General features: G+C 38.8%; 1 protein-coding gene across 7 annotated transcripts in view; it reads right to left on the bottom strand.

The window, feature by feature from the left end:
- DMTN (dematin actin binding protein) overlaps positions 1 to 20,677 on the bottom strand; it is a 1,900,252-nt gene that overhangs the window by 865,060 nt on the left and 1,014,515 nt on the right. For all 7 annotated transcript variants that reach the window (XM_044082941.1, XM_044082937.1, XM_044082938.1 and 4 more), the window contains one exon: positions 14 to 169. In XM_044082941.1, coding sequence (XP_043938876.1) covers positions 14 to 169 — 156 coding nt within the window. The remainder of the gene's footprint in view (positions 1 to 13; positions 170 to 20,677) is intronic.

The raw sequence follows: 20,677 nt of genomic DNA, 5'->3' as shown, positions 1-20,677 counted from the left end.
ATTTGTTACATACTTCTCGACTCCTTGGCACGTCTGTGTGTTCCACAACTGAGTAGTTGAAATGTGGTTCATAAATCATCAAATCTGGTCGCTCAATGTCCAAAATAGCTTTGTCCTTTGGAATAGCAGCAAGGTCCTTGTAGTTCACAACCTTGTTGTCAAGTTTAGCCTGAAAGGTGAGTAGAAAGGCAGTTAAGTGTTTCTTAAAAGAAAAACACCTTAAACATTACTAAAGCCTATATTTACAAATCAGTAAATTCAAGTAGTTAACATGGAACCAGATCATACAATGTTTCATTTAAATATGCATGTGCAAACATAAAACATGCTTTCAAGTCTTGTGCAGACACATCCACTTGTTGCATCCATACACATTTTGTGGCATATTCTTTTGAAAACATATTTTTTTTCTGTTTTTCATTTATATGTGCATGCATATATTTATATAAAACACACACACACGCGTCTGTATGTCTGTTTGTATATTGATTATTGCTCAGTAAGTGCACCAGATATGACAATATGTGAGTCATGTTTGTTTTTCTTTGGTTGTATTCATATTTCATGCCTGCCATTAGGAAGCCTGGGCTAAACTACTACTGTTCAATTAAAAGTGCACTGGAACTTAGAAAATTGCCACATTGTTTACATGACTAATTGTATTTTATTTTATTTTATTCTACCAGTTGATTTTAAATACCATTTTAAATCAGTTGTAATTTAAGTGTATATTTTGTTTCCATCATCATACATACATTTTTTCTTATTTTTCTTTTTCCTGGTTCTTTTTTTCCCACTTTATTCAAAATGATGTGTAATAACAATACTAATTATACAATTATATATATTTTTATAGATAGTTTTTAGGGTTCTTGTACACAGACCTGAAGAAGTCTAGAAGGACGAAAGCGATCTTTGTTAACAATAGGTTATGAAAATAGAAATTGATTTTTACATGCAAAATGTATATGTATACATTTATATATATTTTTTGATTGCCAAATGGACTAAGGTTGATATATTTCCAGCCATGTAGTATATTGTCTTGGATAAAATCACAGACTTAATAATCTGGTTAAATAAGAGGTACCACATCATTATAAATTTTATTTAAAGTACATAAGGGTTATATCATTATGACAGCTACTAGGTAGGGCAGGACCAGCTCGAATGTCACACTGATGGGGGAAGGGATGTGAATTTAACATGTATACCAATAACACTTTGTTTTACAGCACAATAAACCACTTCCTTGCCTGATAAAAAGTATATATATATTTAGAAAGCTTGTGAGGAAATTATTACTCTATTTTTGTTTTACTTGGATTGCTTGTCTGTGTACTTAATAAAGGATTTTCAACTGGAAACAGACTGCTTGGATTACTTTCGAATACTTAGTAATGCTGTACAATTTTATATTTTCTATTATTATTTTTTGTTTTGTTTTGACTTAAGACGAGTTTAAGATCGCTACTTCTACTACTATTGTCTGATCTGATTAATATACAGTGATCAACTAGAGATATATGGACTGAAAATCTTCCACACAGAGAAGTTTCTTACACTGTTTTGTTCCATAAATAAAAGCCAGGACATGTTTGTCATACAGTCACAGAATCTGGGATTTGTAAACACCTGAAGGATCACTAAGTGTGCCAAGCAAAATGTATTCTAAGTATGTCATGGATCTCAACGGACAGCAGTAGCTGCCTATGCAATACATTCATCAGAAGGTGTCCTCAATGATATAGCAGAAGCCTCTGTTATACAGTTTGACAGGGTCCAGCAATCAGACCATGGCGTTTTTCCATGTGCTCCGACTTCCAGCAGCATTCCAAAACTATGACATATGTGAATCTGCATTCCGTCAGTTATCCTGTACGTAAGAGTGCAGTGTGTGTGTCTCTATCCGTGTCTCCCCAAGAATTCATTGTAGTGTGTGTGTGTGTATCTATCTTATAATAGACCTGGATTTTCAGCAGCATTGTTAGCATGTCTGTGTGTGCATATACATTAGGGTTTGTGCATTTTCTGACAGACCTGGCTTGTCTGGAGCATTGTCAATATGTATTTAATCAATGTATCTTTTGATAGACTTGGCTTTTCAGGGCCAATGTCAGTATATGTGTGCTTTTCTGAAAAATCAGTGAATCTTGCAAAAGACTTGGTTTGCGTGTGTGTGTGTGTGTGTGTGTGTCTGTGTGTGTGTGTATGTGTGTGTGTGTGTGTGTGTGTGTGTCTGTCTGTCTCTCTCATCAGCAAATCTTGTTATAGGCTTGGCTTTTCAGGGCCTGTGTCAGTATGTGTGTATGTGTGAAAAATCAGTAAAACTCATGACAGAGTTGATTTTATGCATGTGTAAAAGAAAAATATCGCCAAGTGTTATTTGCAGATCTACACATACCTCTCAACTGTTTAGATTTTCGCGAATGTCCAGATTTTTGCCTCATATTTTTGGTCTATTTCTCATAAAATTGTGGTTTTCTAGCAAGTCATTGAGGATTTAAGTCAGAATATAATGACAGGCATTTGAGTTTCAGGCTTTATATTCTTCAGAAAATTCATGCAAATTCAAATCCTGTCATTCTATCAACTTTCTAACTTTGTATTTTCAGGCCTTTGTCCCCCCCATTTATCTATGGCTTTGTCCAGATTTCTTACTCTAAGAGATTGAGAGGTATGGCCACAGTATTACTAGGCAGATATATAACTCTTCTGAGTAGCAGTAAAAAAGTGAGCACTTGCAAGACATTTTCTTTGAAAAACAAACCACAAAATGCATGACAGCATAGTCAGACCCATGGAGCTTGTGGGGGCCAGCAAGCTATGTGAATGGAAACTGACACAGGTTTAATAGTGGTCTCTACCCTGAGCCTCACCTAATCTAAACACCATCCCTACTGCAAACATCTCAGCAGCATGTAATTGACACAGGTTTAATAGTGGTCTCTGCCCTGAGCCTCACCTAATCTAAACACCATCCCTACTGCAAACATCTCAGCAGCATGTCTGGGTGGCTGCGGAGAGCATGCTTACTTTTTTCTTTAATGTTCTCACAATCAAACCTCAAGAGTTGTGCACAGAATATAACTATAGCTTGTTTGGGGGTGGGACTGTGTGGTTATTACTTCTTGAATGTTCTTTACAAATGTCAGGTGTGTGAACAGAGAGTCGGTGTAGTTTGTATAGCAGCAGTGCACTGTCTAGGAGTAACAACTTTTTATATATTACAAAAACATTTTATTGTTTCACTTTCCTCACAATTAAATATCAGATATATATACCAGTGGCTATGTTTTGGGGTAGGAATAAGGAGGCATGCTATTTACATACGTCTGATAGCTACAGGATGAAATATGTTAATGTATTGCTACATGTGGTTTGTATATCTTCACAATCAGTGTATTGTGAAGTGCTATTTTGTTAGACAAAATGTATTTCTTCTTTGAATATAAAAAAAGTAAGACTGAAATTCTCTAGTTAGTCATGGCTTTTGTTCAGGCCATCTCTGGATCAAAAGGTTGGAGAAGAATCTCTCATATCTCAGAACAACTGTAACCTCTCCTTGGCTTAATTTGATTAGTTATTCTAAAGTTATTACAGAGCACTGCTGGCAGTTAAGGTACATTAAAAGAATGTACGAAAAATCAAACTTACGGTGTAAAAATGAATGTTGCTCCATAATCATGATCGTTGTCAGGATAACATGGGATGAAAAGTGTGAAAAAAGCCTCTAACATGCACCTTGGAGCATTTAGAACCCATAGCTCCAGCGGTGTAGTGACATGCAAACCTCTTCTTAATTTAGTTATTTCCACCATAATTATTACAGTACAGTTTCACAGGGTACATAAAAGATGCAAGGCAAAGCTGGACAATAAGAAAACATGTGAGGAAAGCAAAAAACGTAATCCGGATGGTGTGAGGAAGACAGGAAATGAGGGATGCGTGTCAAGGAAGTAGTGGGCAGTAAAAGAGAAGGCTTTGTGTGACAATTAAGGCCAGCCTTGGTTTTTGAAATAATGGTCAGGTATCAAGAAGAAAAGCATTGTGCATTCACAGAAGTTATGACACACCTTCCACATGTGGCTGCGGCATAGTAAAACAAAAAGACCAAGTCCTTTTTCTAACACAGTATGCTGTGTAATAAATGTATTGGATAGTTTGCTTCCTCCCAAGTGAGGTGAAATGTCTGAACCATGCTAAACTCATGTAAAAAATAACAATAATAATAATTCTCAGATCTGCCAACATATCTCTTGAAACATACTTTGCGCAGTTTCCTACAAACATCACACGTTATTTTCCTTCCTATAGGTCAGCCCTTGTCTTAGAAATGCAGGAATTTCCCAATAATTAGTCACAACAGCACATATTTGTAGTCAGGTAAAATAGTAGGTTTTGGCCATCAGTTGTTAAAGTGCATGATGACTGGATTCTTTTCTGAAAAGCTAGAATAGCAATGAGGATAACATACATACATACCTACCAGATATAAAGCTATATGGGGATTAGCATCATCATTTTAGCATTGAATCAGGACTCGGCAGTACTCAGCTCTGCCCTTCCACCAGCCCCTTTTCCTTCCTAAAGCATGTCTCCTTATATAGGTCTGTCTTCCCAATCATTGCCTAACAACCAGCTCCCTGAAATGCAACGCTGTTACATCTTCTGAAAAAAATCTTGCTCTCACAAATTCTTGTTTCTTCACCCAACTCCCTACTGTACAATATGCATTCATCAACAAACAACATCCCTTTTTTAACCACCTCTGTGACACAGATGGATTATATCTTAATTGTGGCTTAGGTGACCCAAGTTCAAGCACTGAAGGAAGCAGCAGGAAGGAAAAGGAATAATGAGGTGTCAGGATGACCACCTTTTCCACTTGGGAACATAAAGACATACATCATGGGGTTTCGAGAACTGTCAGTACCCTATTGCAGAACAGTGATGGTGGAGTGTATCTGCTGGGTGAGGCTTTACGGTATGAAGGCTTACATTACTTGCAGCTGTGTGGACTCTTTCCTCAGACATGCACATTGCACAGAAACTCCTGCAGCTTCTCTGAAGTACATCTGGGGACTAGTAGGGTTTAAGTGTTACACCCCCTATAGCAATTCGAATGGCTGTCCTAAGTGCTGGATGATTTTACCTGATATGGGGAAAAAAAGGGTTTTCTTCCTTTGTTAGGGGAGACTAGAAAAAATGGGCTGAATGCCACAACACAGAACTGATGGTCAGTAAATATAGAAGTAAAAATAGTCACTTCAGAAATAAAACAAATGATGCAATTCACTGCTTGTATACATGCAAACAGGAACAACATTCTTAGCATATCCACACACCGCATAACTATATCTATTTTCTGTCTAAATGTATAGCTGACCGTACCAAATTAAGGAGAAAAAAAGACAAATTATACACATACCTTGGTAAACTTTCTCCTTTAAAATCTAACTGGCTAGGCAGAAAATACTGCAGTTTGGACAATTATCATTTCACATACAGTCATGTGTTTGGGATACAGCAGAATCACGAGCACCCAGCAAAAACACAGACGGGCATAGTCAGGACATTGCATTCATCATACTGAAAGTATCCTGGCCAAGGGCCATAGTGGACAACCAAATGATGGAAGGAAGCAATACCAGTAGCTGCACCACTTTTTTTGCATTGGTTAATATTAGAGCTATTAAGCATGAGAAATTACTTATTTCTTATAATGATGTGACAATGATGTTCTTCTGCCTGCTGTTAATACAATAATGCCATTGTTAAATGACAGCAGTGTAGCTGCAGCTAAGTTGTCAGGTCCACTGAATGTATATGTTCATATTACAGAGTACGTTTTATACTGCCTATCATGTGTTGCTGCTTCCAATGCAAAACCCCCCACCAATTTTCTTACTTTTGGCAATGCCATTTGATCATATCATACAGTTGGTTACAACCAAACTGATGTCATACTTTTTCCTACATTGCGAGTCCATGTTTGCATATCTAAAAAAAAGCTGGCAACCCTTTTCTAGATCGGCTAAGTCCATCATTATAGAAAATATGTTACTATATCGTCTGAATATAAATGCTTCATTTATGTATTATTAGTGCTAATTATCATCATGTATATTCACTTTCCTATACCGTATAATTTTTTAGTAACTTGCACATTTTCCCAACAGGAGACAGGTCAAATCCAGCTCACTGAGTCTTGTATGTTAAACTTACCCAGATTTATCATACTTAGTAAGAAGCATGTTTTCAAAGGGAACCAGCTCCGGAAGACCCGTGCTTCATGTAAAGCACTAGGAGATTTCACATGCATTTTAATAGACGGGCAAGCCTAATGTGAGTGACAGCATCCTGCACACTCTCTGCTACTTACATATATCAGCTCTAGAATTGTCCAATCATGGAGAAAGGGGAAACTCTCCTGGCACTGTATAAAGAACCATTACCCTCCATCCATGACTTTATGACACTTAAAAAAAACAAGTCACTCGGTGAAAGGAAATCAGGTACCTCTCAACATGTTGTCTCATGATACGATGGAATGTTCCCATACATACAAGTATTATAAGTGCTACATATTCATTCCAGAGTTTACTTTGTAAAATACTTCACTGGTCTCTGTTGAAAAACAGGTTCTGCCAAGAAAACAAAATCTTGAAGTCAACAAATCAAATAAGTAACTAAACTGTAGACGCTGCTTGCTTCACTATCTGGTTACTTGGTACAGATGATGCCCATACCATTAATGTACAGGCGCTTCACCAGCAACATCTCTAGAAAGTTCCACACAGGCAGCCATGATATCCATGCTGACATTCTAGCAGCCTGAAACACACATTTTATACTGATGCCATGCCAGAAAACTGCTATCAAGGTGGAACTGGCTACCCAATGGTGTTATGACGAGTTACCCATTAGCCTCACGAGTCTGACATGCAAAGCTATGGAACGCATCATCATGGACCTAATAAACAAGGATATATGGAATCTCCAAACTTTGGAGCCCACACAGTTTGGTTGTGTGAAGGGTAGATCATGCCTGCTCAACTTGGTCAACTTCTTTGTCAGTCACCAGAGCTGTCGACGAAGGCAAGGTGGTTCATACAGCCTACCTTTATCTGGCCAAGCCTTTGATAACATTCCCCACTCAGGAATCACAGAAAAACTCACTAAGCTAGGCATCAACCTCTATATCACTAGGTGGGTTGCAAACTGACTCATAGGTAGAACCCACAGTGTGAAAGAAGCTGACTCCAAGTCATACTGTTGACCAAGTTACGAGTGAGGTCCCACAGGGTTCGGTCCTGGGTCCTCTCCTGTTTGGTATCTACTTCTCTGAAGTCCAGGCCAACATGAAGAGACTCTGGCTGACAAAGTTCGCAGATGATTGCAAGTTGGGAGCTATTATTAACTCCCCAAGTGATATTGACATCCTACAGAAAGGCCTCACTGAGACCAACGACTGGTGTCAGAACCATGGTCTTAAGCTCAATGCCAAAAATGTGCCATCATTCCCTTTGAGAAAAACCTAGTTCACATGAATTACCACATCGATGGTAGTAAACATAGCACATTTGTATGCACTATACAGCATAACCAAAATACTTACAGCACCACTGTACTACAAAGTGTGGGTAACATGAAGCAAGTATTCACAAGCCAGGACAACAACTAAGGCAGACACCTACTCAGCAGATGCAAGACAATGAAACAGCAGGTTTTCATATGAGGTAAGTCCAGACTGTAAAAATGCAACTCAGTGTAGCTATAAGACTGTATGGGAGTTTATCACAGAGAAGAAAGCCTAGGAACTGCTAATATGTTTCACCCTGCAGTCCAGTGTTTGATTCCCCCAGCATCCCTTTGTCTGTATGTGACTCTGAGCAAATTACTTAAAAAGAAAGTACTGCTGGGTTGCGTCTGAAACGTGATTTGTGTCTAATGGGTTTATTCAGGCAGCCTGTGACTTGGCAGACAGGAAATGATTACAGATAGAGCTGGAATGACTTGGAGTGGGTCTGGATTTCTTGGAATGTATGACGATTACATACAAGAGCCCACATTCAAGGGTAGCAGCAACCTGTGCCATTTCCTTGGAATAAAAGTTAGAAAAAAGGACTAGACATTGCCTTTGTTATTCCAACTTGTAATGTAGGATTCAGCACCTGGGATTTGAGAGCAAACCACAGTAAACCTAACTGAGTTACCAAGTTATTCGAAAGTGCTTTCATTTTTAGTTTTAAAAAGTTAGAGATGTTAGAAAGCCAGTGTGCTTGTTTCTTTCTGTGTTACGGTAGGGAAAAAAATGTTTTACAAATCAGAATATGGCCAGTGACAACTGCAATTTCTGTTTATTTAAATGGAAGCATGCCTTAGAAATGGCAAAGGTAGTATCTGTTGCCACATGTATTTGATTATCAGCTAGCAAGAGTAACAATAAATTTGGCATTGGGCACCAACATGTATCCAGGCCAGCATGTATGCATATTAGTTAATGTATTTAGTATACAGTTTCATTACCTAATATGCATACATGCAGGATGACTAGATAACACATTTGGCATACAGTTGTTTCATTTGTAATGAAATGTGAATTTTAAACTACATTTATTCTAGCACCTATTACATGATGTTACTTTGAAACAACAGTTTTATTTCTTAATGGTGACCCCAGTACTTATTATCACGAGAATCTAGAGCAGACTTGCTGCCTTGTGTGCATCTCATGGTGACCCCAGTACTTATTATCACGAGAATCTAGAGCAGACTTGCTGCCTTGTGTGCATCTCATGGTGAACCCAGTACTTATTATCACGAGAATCTAGAGCAGACTTGCTGCCTTGTGTGCATCTCATGGTGAACCCAGTACTTATTATCACGAGAATCTAGAGCAGACTTGCTGCCTTGTGTGCATCTCATGGTGAACCCAGTACTTATTATCACGAGAATCTAGAGCAGACTTGCTGCCTTGTGTGCATCTCATGGTGAACCCAGTACTTATTATCACGAGAATCTAGAGCAGACTTGCTGCCTTGTGTGCATCTCATGGTGACCCCAGTACTTATTATCACGAGAATCTAGAGCAGACTTGCTGCCTTGTGTGCATCTCATTTCTTGCAGGTGGACCAAAGCTGCATAGTCAGCAAAAAAATCCATGCTAAAACCATACCGACTTAACATGAGCAATCATAAGGTAAGGTGGTTGGTTGCTTGGAAAGCCTGATAAAATATGTGGAGACATCTCCTGACTGATATTGTTTTAAATGTATTAGTCACACCTCTTTATGCTGTTATTTTTTCTGTAAAGCTATAAAAATGTAGATTTTCCAGAGAGAGTAGTTTATGATTCACAGTTCCGTTAATCTGGTGACAATACATGTGTATTTTTGAAATCTGCCTCAAGTGTCATTTGTTCAAAGGGAACATGTTTAAATGTGGGAAATAGGAGGTCTGGAAATTTACATAATAAAAGTGGTGACAAGATAGGGCACTATGCAGATTTTATTTATTTATTTACTTAGCTCTTTGTTGAAGGCAGATACTGCACTTGCTTTCTGGAATAAATGTGGAACATTTTTATTATAAAATATATATATATATATATATATATATATATATATATATATATATATATATATATATATATGTAGCTCTCTCTCTCTCCCTCTATATACATATATATATATATATATATATATATATGGGTCTACTTCAGATGACTGAACTTTCAAAAGTTCGACTTTCATATGGCCGAGACCATATGATCGAACTTTTGAAAGTTCGAACATCTAATAAAAAAGTAAAAAAAAAGAAAAGAAAAAAAATTACCTGAACAGTTCGAGCAAGGGGACAAGCTCCCCTGCAACCCCAATGTGGGGGGCTGTGCTCAGCCTGCTATTTATATAAATTCCAACTCTGAGATCACACTACACTTGGGAAAAGGGAAATCTTCCCATTCCACACTGTATGGAGATCTCTGTTATAAACGTTTGACCTTTCAAAAGTTAGATCATATGGTCTCGGACATATGAAAGTCGAACTTTTGAAAGTTCGATCATATGAAGGGGACCCATATATATATATATATATATATATATATATATATATATATATATATATATCCCTTTTGCCCACTACCATAGCAAGTAAGAGAGATTGCGTGGTTGCATGCTATGCTAATAAAATCCAAAGAACGGCTCAAACAGAACTACCATAAAAATAAAGCCATCCTGGGCTCATAGCTGGCAACACACAACTATAACAAAATCCAATATAAATGGCAATAATATCCAGCAAGCAGGAAATCCAATATGGTAAAAAACACAATTTTAATGTCACACACACAAAGTTAAGCGCTTTCGTCCTTGTAGAGAGGGACTTCTTCAGAACAGCTACTATGTGCTATTAGGGTCCTTTTATACTCCCATCTGTTACAAATTTAAAACAATTAAATATTTAAATTCTTAAAGGTACATAATCATTTTTACAATAAATCGCTTTAGAACCCTGTTAAAGTTGAACAACATGTTAAAAATACATCCCTTTATCCATACATATTTCAAAAACTATGATAAAAAATGAAACTAAAACTGTATATTTTTTAAAAGGTGTATAATTTAAAAGTAAAAAGAATACTACAAGGTGAGAGCATGTTTTTTAAGAAGGGGGACGATAGTGCAACTATCATTCAGACCTGGAGGTGCCACGGCATTTAACCTCAATTGCCACTGTTTTTCTCTAATCTGCAGGTCTAATTCCCACCGTCCTCCTCTTATATTGGTAGATACTATATCCAAAATCCCAAATTTAAATCTACTAACACCTTTACATGCAAAACTATGCTTGTAAAGGGCATTGTTTGTATTTGCTTTATTTATAGCATATAGATGTTCATAAATAAGCTTTCTAAGGTTTTGCTCCGTTTTCCCTACATAAAAACTGCCACAGGCGATATAAATAATACCCTTAGTACCACAATTACCTTTTATCAATAAGATTATAAAAGATACATGTTCCAAGTTTATAATCTGATCTTACATGATATAGGGACATTGAAGACATGCTCCACACTTTGATGTTCCTTATTCAGGTTCATGATGGTACATTATCTGGTGTTCAAAGAGCCATTTTAGGTTCTTTCCTGTTTTGTAGAAACAAAATGGGGGCTTGTCCTATGATTTTAAGGATTTTCGGGTTACTCTTAAAAATAGTCCAATTATTTATTAGTATATTTTTCACTTTCTGATTATCCATACCATAAAGTAACACCGTACAATTTTGCAAATTCAAGGTACTTTCTGTCACCTTCTTGTGTGGTGTCAAAACAGTATTATTTAAAAGGGGTTTATATCTATTACCCAATGCTGATTCCTGAACTATTTTCATCAAGTAATCTTGGGGGTATCCTCTTTCCTTAAACATTTCTGTGATAATATTAACTTCTGCCAGGAAGCTATCCAGGTCCAAGCACATTCTAGCTGCTCGGACCAGCTGTCCCTTAAATATATTTTTCTTTACATGTCCTGGATGGTTACTCTGATAATCTAAATAGTTGTTGGAAAAGGTGTTCTTTCTAAAGATTTTAGAACCAAACTTAGTATTAACATTATCTTTAAATAAAGTTATATCTAAGTAATCTGTATTGATTTCAGATTCAGTTCCTGTAAATTTAAATATTCCACTATCATTATTCAGATAGTCCAAAAATAATTCAGTTTTACTTGGAGTTTTCCATAAAATAAAAATGTCATCTAGGTACCTATAGTAAGCTAACCAGTCCTTGGAAAATTCTGAATTAAAAACATATCTTTTCTCCCACGTGTACAGGACCAAGTTAGCATATATGGGTGCGCAACTCGCACCCATTGCTACCCCTTTGATTTGTTTGAAAAAATTCTCCTTCAAACATGAAATAATTGGTGTTCAAAATGTATTCCATAATGGCCATTAAAAAATTCAGTATGGTGTCACTAAAAGGGGTTAGTTCTGTAAGAGCTTCATAAAACAAATTTAGTCCTTCAAAGTGGGGTATAGAGGTAAACAAGTCTTTGACATCTATAGTGGAAAAGTTACACTTCTCACTATATCAATTTTCTTTTATACACAGAAACAAAAGGAAGTATCCTATGCTACAGAAATACAAATTCTTTTGGGCAAAGTATTACATCCTGTAACTCTACTGCTGAGCTTATGAGATGGGTTAATTGGTCAAAATTGTCTCCAATTCAAGAAGCAATGAAAGTTATAGGAAGAAAATGTTCAACCAGATATGTTGCCAGAAATACATAGCCCCTGGATAGAAAAAGTTGTAGGAAAAGCTATAAAAGGAAGTAATATTTTTATCTGCATGGAAGGGTTGGATAAATCTGATACCATGGTCTTACAAAAATACTCCAATTGTTAAAGCAACAAAAAGAAGTTTGCATAGAGAATAAAAGAAAGGACAAACAGTTAAGAATATATTAAGGAAGGTATATTGAAACTGAAAAATTAATTGACAAATCTCATACTGAAAAACGTGAAAGGAGAGCATGAGCAGTGTCTTAAACATCAGAGCAGAGAACCAGTAAGAGACAAAAACAGGACTCTGGGGGTAAAGACAACAACTGAAGTAAAGCGAGAGAATCTACCACTACCCATGGAAGAAAAATGCATTTTGTGAGTTAATTTTCAAAGAGGATGAACTGCGTGAAGAGAAGAAGCATATATCTGTATTTCTAGCAGAAGAGGCCATGGCTTCCTCTACATGTCAGACTATCAATGAAAATAATGCTGGCTTGTTTGACCTCCAGATAGGCCACAATCAATTCCAAGAAAATTCAATGGAAAGACAATGTAGTTAGTAGAACTAGTGAGAATACAAGAAGAGTGGAAGGGGAAACAAAGGAAGAGAACAAACCCACTTCATACCCATGCTAGCATCTACCATATGGCCTGCTCTACAGGATAGCCAGTGCTAAAGAACTAATCCTACGTCAATTATTAGTTCTAAAGATTTTTAGAATGCTTGTAATGAAGATAGCACATAACTACATTTCGAGTGGTTGTTCAGGAATGGGTAAGACAAAAGCTAGGATTTATATAGATTTTACTAGCTATGTATTATGAAAGATGTAGAAAATGGCAGTGTGGGTTGCTCACAACGTCAAATGGCAACATTCGACTTGAGGCTTAAAAGAACATCAAATAGCACCCAGCCGAGAATTTGAGCCTTTTGGTGCCTTCTGTGCGGAGTCTGCAAGTCCTCCCTGTGGTCACGTGGGTTTCCTCCTGGTGCTCCGGTTTCCTCCCACATCCCAAAGACATGCTGTAGGTGGATTGGACACTCTAAGTTGGCCCTAGGCGTGAGTGTGTGTGTGTGCCTTCTGCGGAAGGTTGGGCGCCGGGCTGGCAACTCGACACCGTAAAATTCCACTGCTAATCATGAGCGGACAGGTGATCCGCTGTGGCGACCCCTAACCGGGAAAAGCTGAAAGAAGAAGAAGCTATCATGGAAATCCCTTTCGTAAGAATAGCAATAGACATCATAGGTCCACTTGTAAAACTGAGTTAGGGCCACACTATTTCCTGGTAATAATTCATTATGCAACAAAATATCCTGAAGCAGTGCCTGCACAAATAGTTATGCAAAGTGCTTAGTAAAAATATTATTACTGCCTTTGTACAGTATGACTTTCTCAATAAATTCTTACTGACCAAACCATCCCATTCATGTTTGGAATAATGCACACATTTTGTCAATTTTTAAATATTCATTTATCACTCTTAAACAGATTAAGAATTAGCTGAAAATGTTGATAAAGCTTTGAAGTTTGTGTTACAAAAGGCTAAAGAACTGGGTGAGAGAAATTGGGAGAAACTGTTTTCATGTTTCATCTCTTTGCTACAAAGGAAGTACCCATCATTTGAACTGCTATATTGCAGACATCCTCGAGGTTTACAGACAGAGGAAAAAAACATCCCCTTTAAAAGTGTAACCAAACTTTACAGACATGCATGCCAAGCTAAGATGCATAGAAACTATGAAGAGAGTACAGGAAACCAACAGATAGCCTATAACAAAAAAAAATGTTCATCTCAGAAATTTCACAAACAGGAATAAGGCACTTTTGTTAGTCCTCACTGCTTAAAACAATTTCCTTGCAAAGTGACAAGAACGTTTTGAAATAGATGAAAAAATATGTGAAGAAAATTATAGGGCGAGGAACCCAGGAATAAGGACACCAGAATATATAAACTGCATACATATTCTAAATCCATGGAAAGAAATTGAAGTTTCCTGTAATAACCATGCTTGTAGAAGAAATTAAGGCCAGTCGAAATAGATGAATATTCTTACTAAGAAACAAAATGTAAGACAGCTTGCTCTCAGGAATGACTGTCAGTACCAGCTTAATACAACAATGAAACCATACAAGATACCCAAATCTCACTACCATGCAGTTAAGGAAGGCATACATAAAGAATTAGAATCAGAGAAGAATTACAAAGTATGTGAAATAGTATCACTGCAATGGTTGGCAAGCCGATGACTCTTACAAAGGTTTGCACTGACTTCAGAAATTTAAATAGCATATCTAAATTTGAGTCTTACTCCATGCAGTGAGTGGACTAACTGAAAATTTGGGTAAGGCTAAGTTTCTGTCCACTTTGGATCTAAGCAAAGGCTATTAAAAATGTATCTGGCCCTCAGAAGCTAATGAAAATTAGCATTTTCACACCAGGACTCTTGTATTACAAAGACCCATCCTTTTGTTTTCCATGTAAGACCTGCAACATTATAGAGGCTAACTGACAAAATTCTTAGACCCCATAGAGCATATAAACAAAATTCTTAGGCTCTGTACCTGATGTGCAGCAACCTACCTGGATGATGTAGTATCATTTGCTGATAATTAGGAAAGTCACTTCCCTAAAATTCAAACAATTTTAAATTCACTGCATTAAGCTGGGCTGACTGCTAACCCAACTAAGTTTAGATTAGACACTGGAGAAGCACATTGTTTGGGATGGGATATGTAATCAAATGATAGATAAACTATAAGCAGAGAAAACTGAAGCAGTATGGAAGTGGCCCACAGTAAACATTAAGAAACAGACCGAGGCTCATTTTGGGCTTGGCCTGCTACTATTTAAAACGTGTTGCTAATTTTGCTACCAATGCTTGCTTCCTAACTAACCTAACTAAGGACAATGGTCCCTTGATGATTAAGTGGACAGTTCAATTAGAACAAGCTTTTAGGCATCTAAAATGTAGAACTAATGTTAATAGCTCACAATTTTTCCAAGTAATTTTTAGTGCTCACCTATGCCTGTCAGGTAGGCACAAAGATAACTAACTCAATAAATAAAATAAACAAATAAAATACAGTCTTTGTTCCAACAGTACATGGAGACATACTACTCAGAAACAGCTCCTCGTGGTCCTGCAGAGTGGTGCTAGCAGCAGAGAACTGAGAAAAGCGACTACTTTCCTGATTTAAGTATTTTTTTTTTTGCTGTTATACCTGAGACCTTCTTTTTCTTACTTTGAACAAGTTTAAACTGCTTTATTACCTGTTTTTTGCATTGTACATTATCTGCACTTAAGTTACAGTTGGTCGAAAGTTTGTTTGTTAAACTTAACTGTTGAGGCTGCCCACTAAAGTGCGCTAGCCTGTGTAAGTGATTTATTACTGTTTTTCCTGCATTTCTGTGTACTTTTTAACCCAAAAAACAAAAAAAAACCAAAAAATCCTTGTTTTCCTGCCTTTTCTCGACTAGTTTAGACCAGTATACAGGCTTTGCTGTATTCTGGACTGTGGTGTAGTTCCTGTGTTATCCATTGCCTTACTTGGATAGAAGGAAGTTTCTTTGCTCACCAGTGGGAGTGGGGAACCTTGAGCAGTCTATCTGTCCCTGAAGGAGTGACCTCAGCACAAGAGCTTGTAGTAATTGGTCGTTTTGGACCATTTCCAGCTCTTTTGAAGTTCCCTGTTTAAAATCCGCGTTTGCGCGGCTTTGCGCGATTGTGTGCATAGTGCAGCGCCGGTTAAACAGGCTTAAACTATTCCTGCCTTCACCAAGTCTGCACTTCAGTTTTTCCCTTAAGAAAGCTCTACTTTCAACAAAATCAGTCTATTCGCTATATTATAAGCCTAGCACTTGCTCCTAAAACCTTTCTTTCAAGTGAAGCACCCTTAAACTAAAGTAAGCACTACATCCACCTACAACCCATGTTAATACCCACTTCCCTTCAAAGTCCTCTCTCTGACCCAGTTTCACATCACTCCCTTATACTATTTTGGCATGTCGAGTGGTATATTACTGATGTCCTCTCCAGTTCAGCTGGTTAATCTGGGAATCCTGAGACAATGTTACAATTGTCTCATGTACACAGACAACCCTCTCCTCCTCCCAACAAACACAAACACATGTGAGAGATGCAACTATATAGCCAAACTGGAGGCTGAACTCTCTCAACACAGGACTAGCAAGACCAGACATGAGGAGAAGGTAACCACACACACAACAAACCCAGTCTCACATAAACCAACCACAACTGCAAACCAAACACATAAAAACACAAAGACATACTCGGAGGCTCTAATACAAAACTTACCAAAACAACAGAGGCTCCCAAAGTAGACACCCAAGAAAACACCACCTCAAAACACTGCACATGCAACACATAGTACACAAAGTCAGTGTGCCAAACAATCACGGCCCTTAAGGCGAAACACCATGCCTGATACACTAGTAATAGGTGACTCTATAGTCAGAGACACTGATGTCCCACTTACCAGGCTGAACAAAGAGAAGGTAACGGTGAGCTGCCTGTCGGGTGCTAGGATCCGCCACATAACACAAGCACTCAGGTCACTCCAAAGAAAGTACAAATATGACTCCGTCATTGTCCATGCCGGCGTGAATGTCCTGAGACGTACCTCCTTGGACTACATGAAAAGAGACATAGAGGAGCTCTCTGATTATGTAGCCCAGGCCGGTATGACCCTGACCCTGAGCAGCATCTTGCCCTCACCAAGAATGATGCCACAATACAAAGACAAGATGATCAGCTTTAATAATTGGCTCAATTACTGGTGTCATTCTAGGGGGATCCAATGTCTGTCTGCTTGGGATGACATGCTGGACAAGCCACGCTGCTTCGCAAGGGATGGCTTGCACCTGTCACCACTGGGCTTCCAGATATTGGCTAAGGCTCTTGTCACACCCATAGTGCCTTTTTTAGGCAAGGCTCTAAAGACAAACCCACCACCTTAGAAAACAAAAAAGGAAAAAAAACTAAGGGTAATGCTGCTCAACGCCACAAGTCTAAATCTCAAGATGCAGGCTCTTGAAGCACTCCTCAGTATGGAGAGCATTGATGTCTGTGCAGTAACTGAAACCTGGTTCAATGCTCCTGAGAGCACCCCAGCCCTACCAGGTTATACCTCGTATCATGCATTTCGGCCCCAAAACCTGGGCCGAACCACAAAAGGAGGGGGAGTGTCCATATTCATTAAAGACACCCACACTTCCAGGTTAGTGGCAACGCACGAAGCATCGGAGACCATCCATGTGCAACTAACCATAGGCAAAACTGCTATACAACTTGTAGCATGCTACAGACCACCCTCTCAATCTCAGGAACTCCATTCAGCCTTCCTGAAGACACTGGAGGATATGAATGTCTCACCAAATACCATCATATTGGGAGACTTCAACTACCCAAACATAGACTGGGTGCATTATTCAAGCCCCAACACCCTAGCCCAAAGGTTCCTGGAATTCATCAACTCAAATGCGATGGAACAACTAGTCACCTCCCCCACAAGGGGAAATAATATACTTGACCTGATCATCACAAACATGGGAACAAAATGCTCAACACCGGAAGTATACCCCTCACTAGTGAGATCAGACCACAAACTAATAACCCTAGATATTCATATCCCACCTCCACCCCCAGCACAAAAGACCACAGTGAGAAACTTCTCAAAAGCCGACTTTACACTCCTTAGGACTGAAATGGTGTCCCTCAAGCCTCCTGGGCCATTGGAAACCACATCCCACACTGCTGAATCCTTCACAAATGCTTTCTACGGATATCTCCAAGAATGCATGGATCATGCAATCCCAAATAAAACCAAGACCCTTTCCACCAAAGGCAGGCGTCCTATCTGGTGGACCCCAGCCATAAACAAACTTTATAACAAGAGAAGGAAGCTACTGCAAGACAGAGCAAAATCCCATAAAGGGAAGGCATCTCTGATCAGCACTAGCAAAAAACTACGTTCGCTCATAAAATCATCAAAGGCCAACTTAGAGAAAAATCGCTAAGGACACTAAAGATAACCACAAGGCCTTCTTCAGTTATGTTAGAAACCTGGGCGGAAACCCTCAGATATGCTCAGAGTTAGTTCATAACGGCAAAAGATACACTGAACCCACAGATATTGCCAACATACTGGCAGACAGATTCAGTGCAAATTTCTCCCCTCCCTCTCCCCCAAAAGATGAAATAATTATCTCAGCTGAATGCAACCTCCCTGACATCTCAGATGTCCAGGTGAGAGCTGCTCTCAGCAAAGCTAAAAATACAGCATCCATGGGACCAGACGGTGTCTCGGGTTGCGTGCTACATGAACTCCTAGAGGAGCTAAACCCGCACATAAGAACGCTGTTTAATCTTAGCCTTGCTGCAGGATATGTCCCTGAACACTGGCGTACAGCAACAGTGGTCCCACTCCACAAAGATGGCACCTCTACATAGCCTAGAAACTACTGCCCCATAAGCTTGACCAGCCTGGTCTGCAAAGCTATGGAAATGATCATTATGGAACTCGTAAACAAAGACATTGGAGACCTACAGACAATTGACCCTACCCAGTTCGGCTTTGTAAAAGGTAGATCCTGCCTTTTAAACCTGGTGGACTTTTTTGAAACAGTCACTAGAGCCATCGATGAAGGCAAAGCAGTTCATACAGCCTACCTGGATCTGGCAAAAGCCTTCGACACAATACCCCACTCAGGCATCACAGATGAGCTCAACAGCTTAAATGTAAACCCGTTTGTCACAAGATGGGTTGCAAACTGGCTAAAGGACAGAACCCACAAAGTCAGAATAGCTGGAGCTATGTCAGACTCTATGCCAGTCACAAGTGGAGTCCTACAGGGCTCTGTCTTGGGACCCCTCTTGTTTGGCATTTATTTCTCAGCCATGCAGGCAAACATAGGGGGGGTTGTGGCTGACAAAGTTCGCAGATGACTGCAAACTAGGCGCCATAGTCGATACACCAGCTGACACATAAGGGCCTCACAGAAACAGACGACTGGTGCCAGAGTCATGGCCTTAAACTAAATGCCAAAAAATGTATAGTCATCCCCTTTGGAAAAAACAAAGTACCCACAAATTACCACATAGGTGGTAATCCATTAAGTACGGAAAAAGTAATCAGAGACCTGGGGACCCAAGTTAACAGTGACCTCTCATTTGACACCCACGTCGCCAAAGTGGTTAGAAAGACCTTCTACCTTGCCCACCTTATCATGAAGGGATTCACATCCAGATCAAAGGATGTCATTGTAACCTTATATTCCTCCCTTATCAGGCCTATGATTGAGTACAATGCCCCATTTGGTATGTACCTCACCCGGCACCTGCAGCAGCTGGAGAGACCCCAAAAGTACCTTACCAAGAGGATCAAGGGTCTCCAACATATGTCATATGCTGCCAGACTAAAAAAGCTCCAGCTGTATTCAGTAGCATTCCGCCTGCTCAGAGGTGATCTGTGCCTGACGTACAAGGCCATGTCCAATTCGGAATTAATGAACATGCTCTACCTCAAAAAATCCAAATCCATCAGAGCCACGAGAGCTAAAGATCTAAACCTCAGCACAAATATGAATAGGACATGCTGGAGGGACAGATTCATAACCCAGAGGCTTCCAGCACTCTGGAACAGGATCCCAGTCCATGTTAGGCAGAGCCCCTCACTGACTCTCTTCAAGAGAAATCTTGACGAATGGATGGGTGATCGTAGGTTTACCCTGGGGGTTATCTCTGTGTCATTACTAGACAGAGGCACAGTAAACTAAATTTAATTTGTACACTTTTGCATCATTACATGGGGTAGCGAAAGCCACATACACTTTGGCTAGGCTTATAAATGCCCTAGGGCAGATAGCCTAGTACTATACTATGAAACTATGAAACTAGAAGTATCCCATCTGTTATGTCAATAGAAAACTCAGCAATGCTGAGAGACATTATTCACCTATAGGGAGAGAATGCCTTGCTATAAAATGAGTCCTCATAACATCAAAGCATTATTTGTCTGGTGCTGATCAATGACCATCCCTCTCTACAATGGATCTACCATAAAAAAGACTAACACCTGGAATTATACTGACATTCAGTTTAATCCATCAATATAATCTGAAGGATTACCAAATTCTCTCCCCTCAAATCAGATATCAATGCATCTAGTACAAAAAGTAAATTTTTTAAATGTGTTCCTCTTTACAGAATTGTTTACACAGAGTATTATTTTTATCAGTTCTAATACCATTAGTATGCTCACGGACTATTAAATATAATTTCCACATAGGTCTGCCCACATAAAAAGCTCAATGTGATAGTATGGACTCAGTGGTATGTAACAACAGTGTTATACTCCGGTCA

This window comes from Protopterus annectens, chromosome 9.part0 (assembly GCF_019279795.1).
Source record: "Protopterus annectens isolate FY-2018-M chromosome 9.part0, PAN1.0, whole genome shotgun sequence".
Lineage (NCBI taxonomy): Eukaryota > Metazoa > Chordata > Ceratodontiformes > Protopteridae > Protopterus > Protopterus annectens.
The sequence above is the reverse complement of the archived record's forward strand: the minus strand, read 5'-3'. Positions and strand labels throughout refer to the sequence as shown.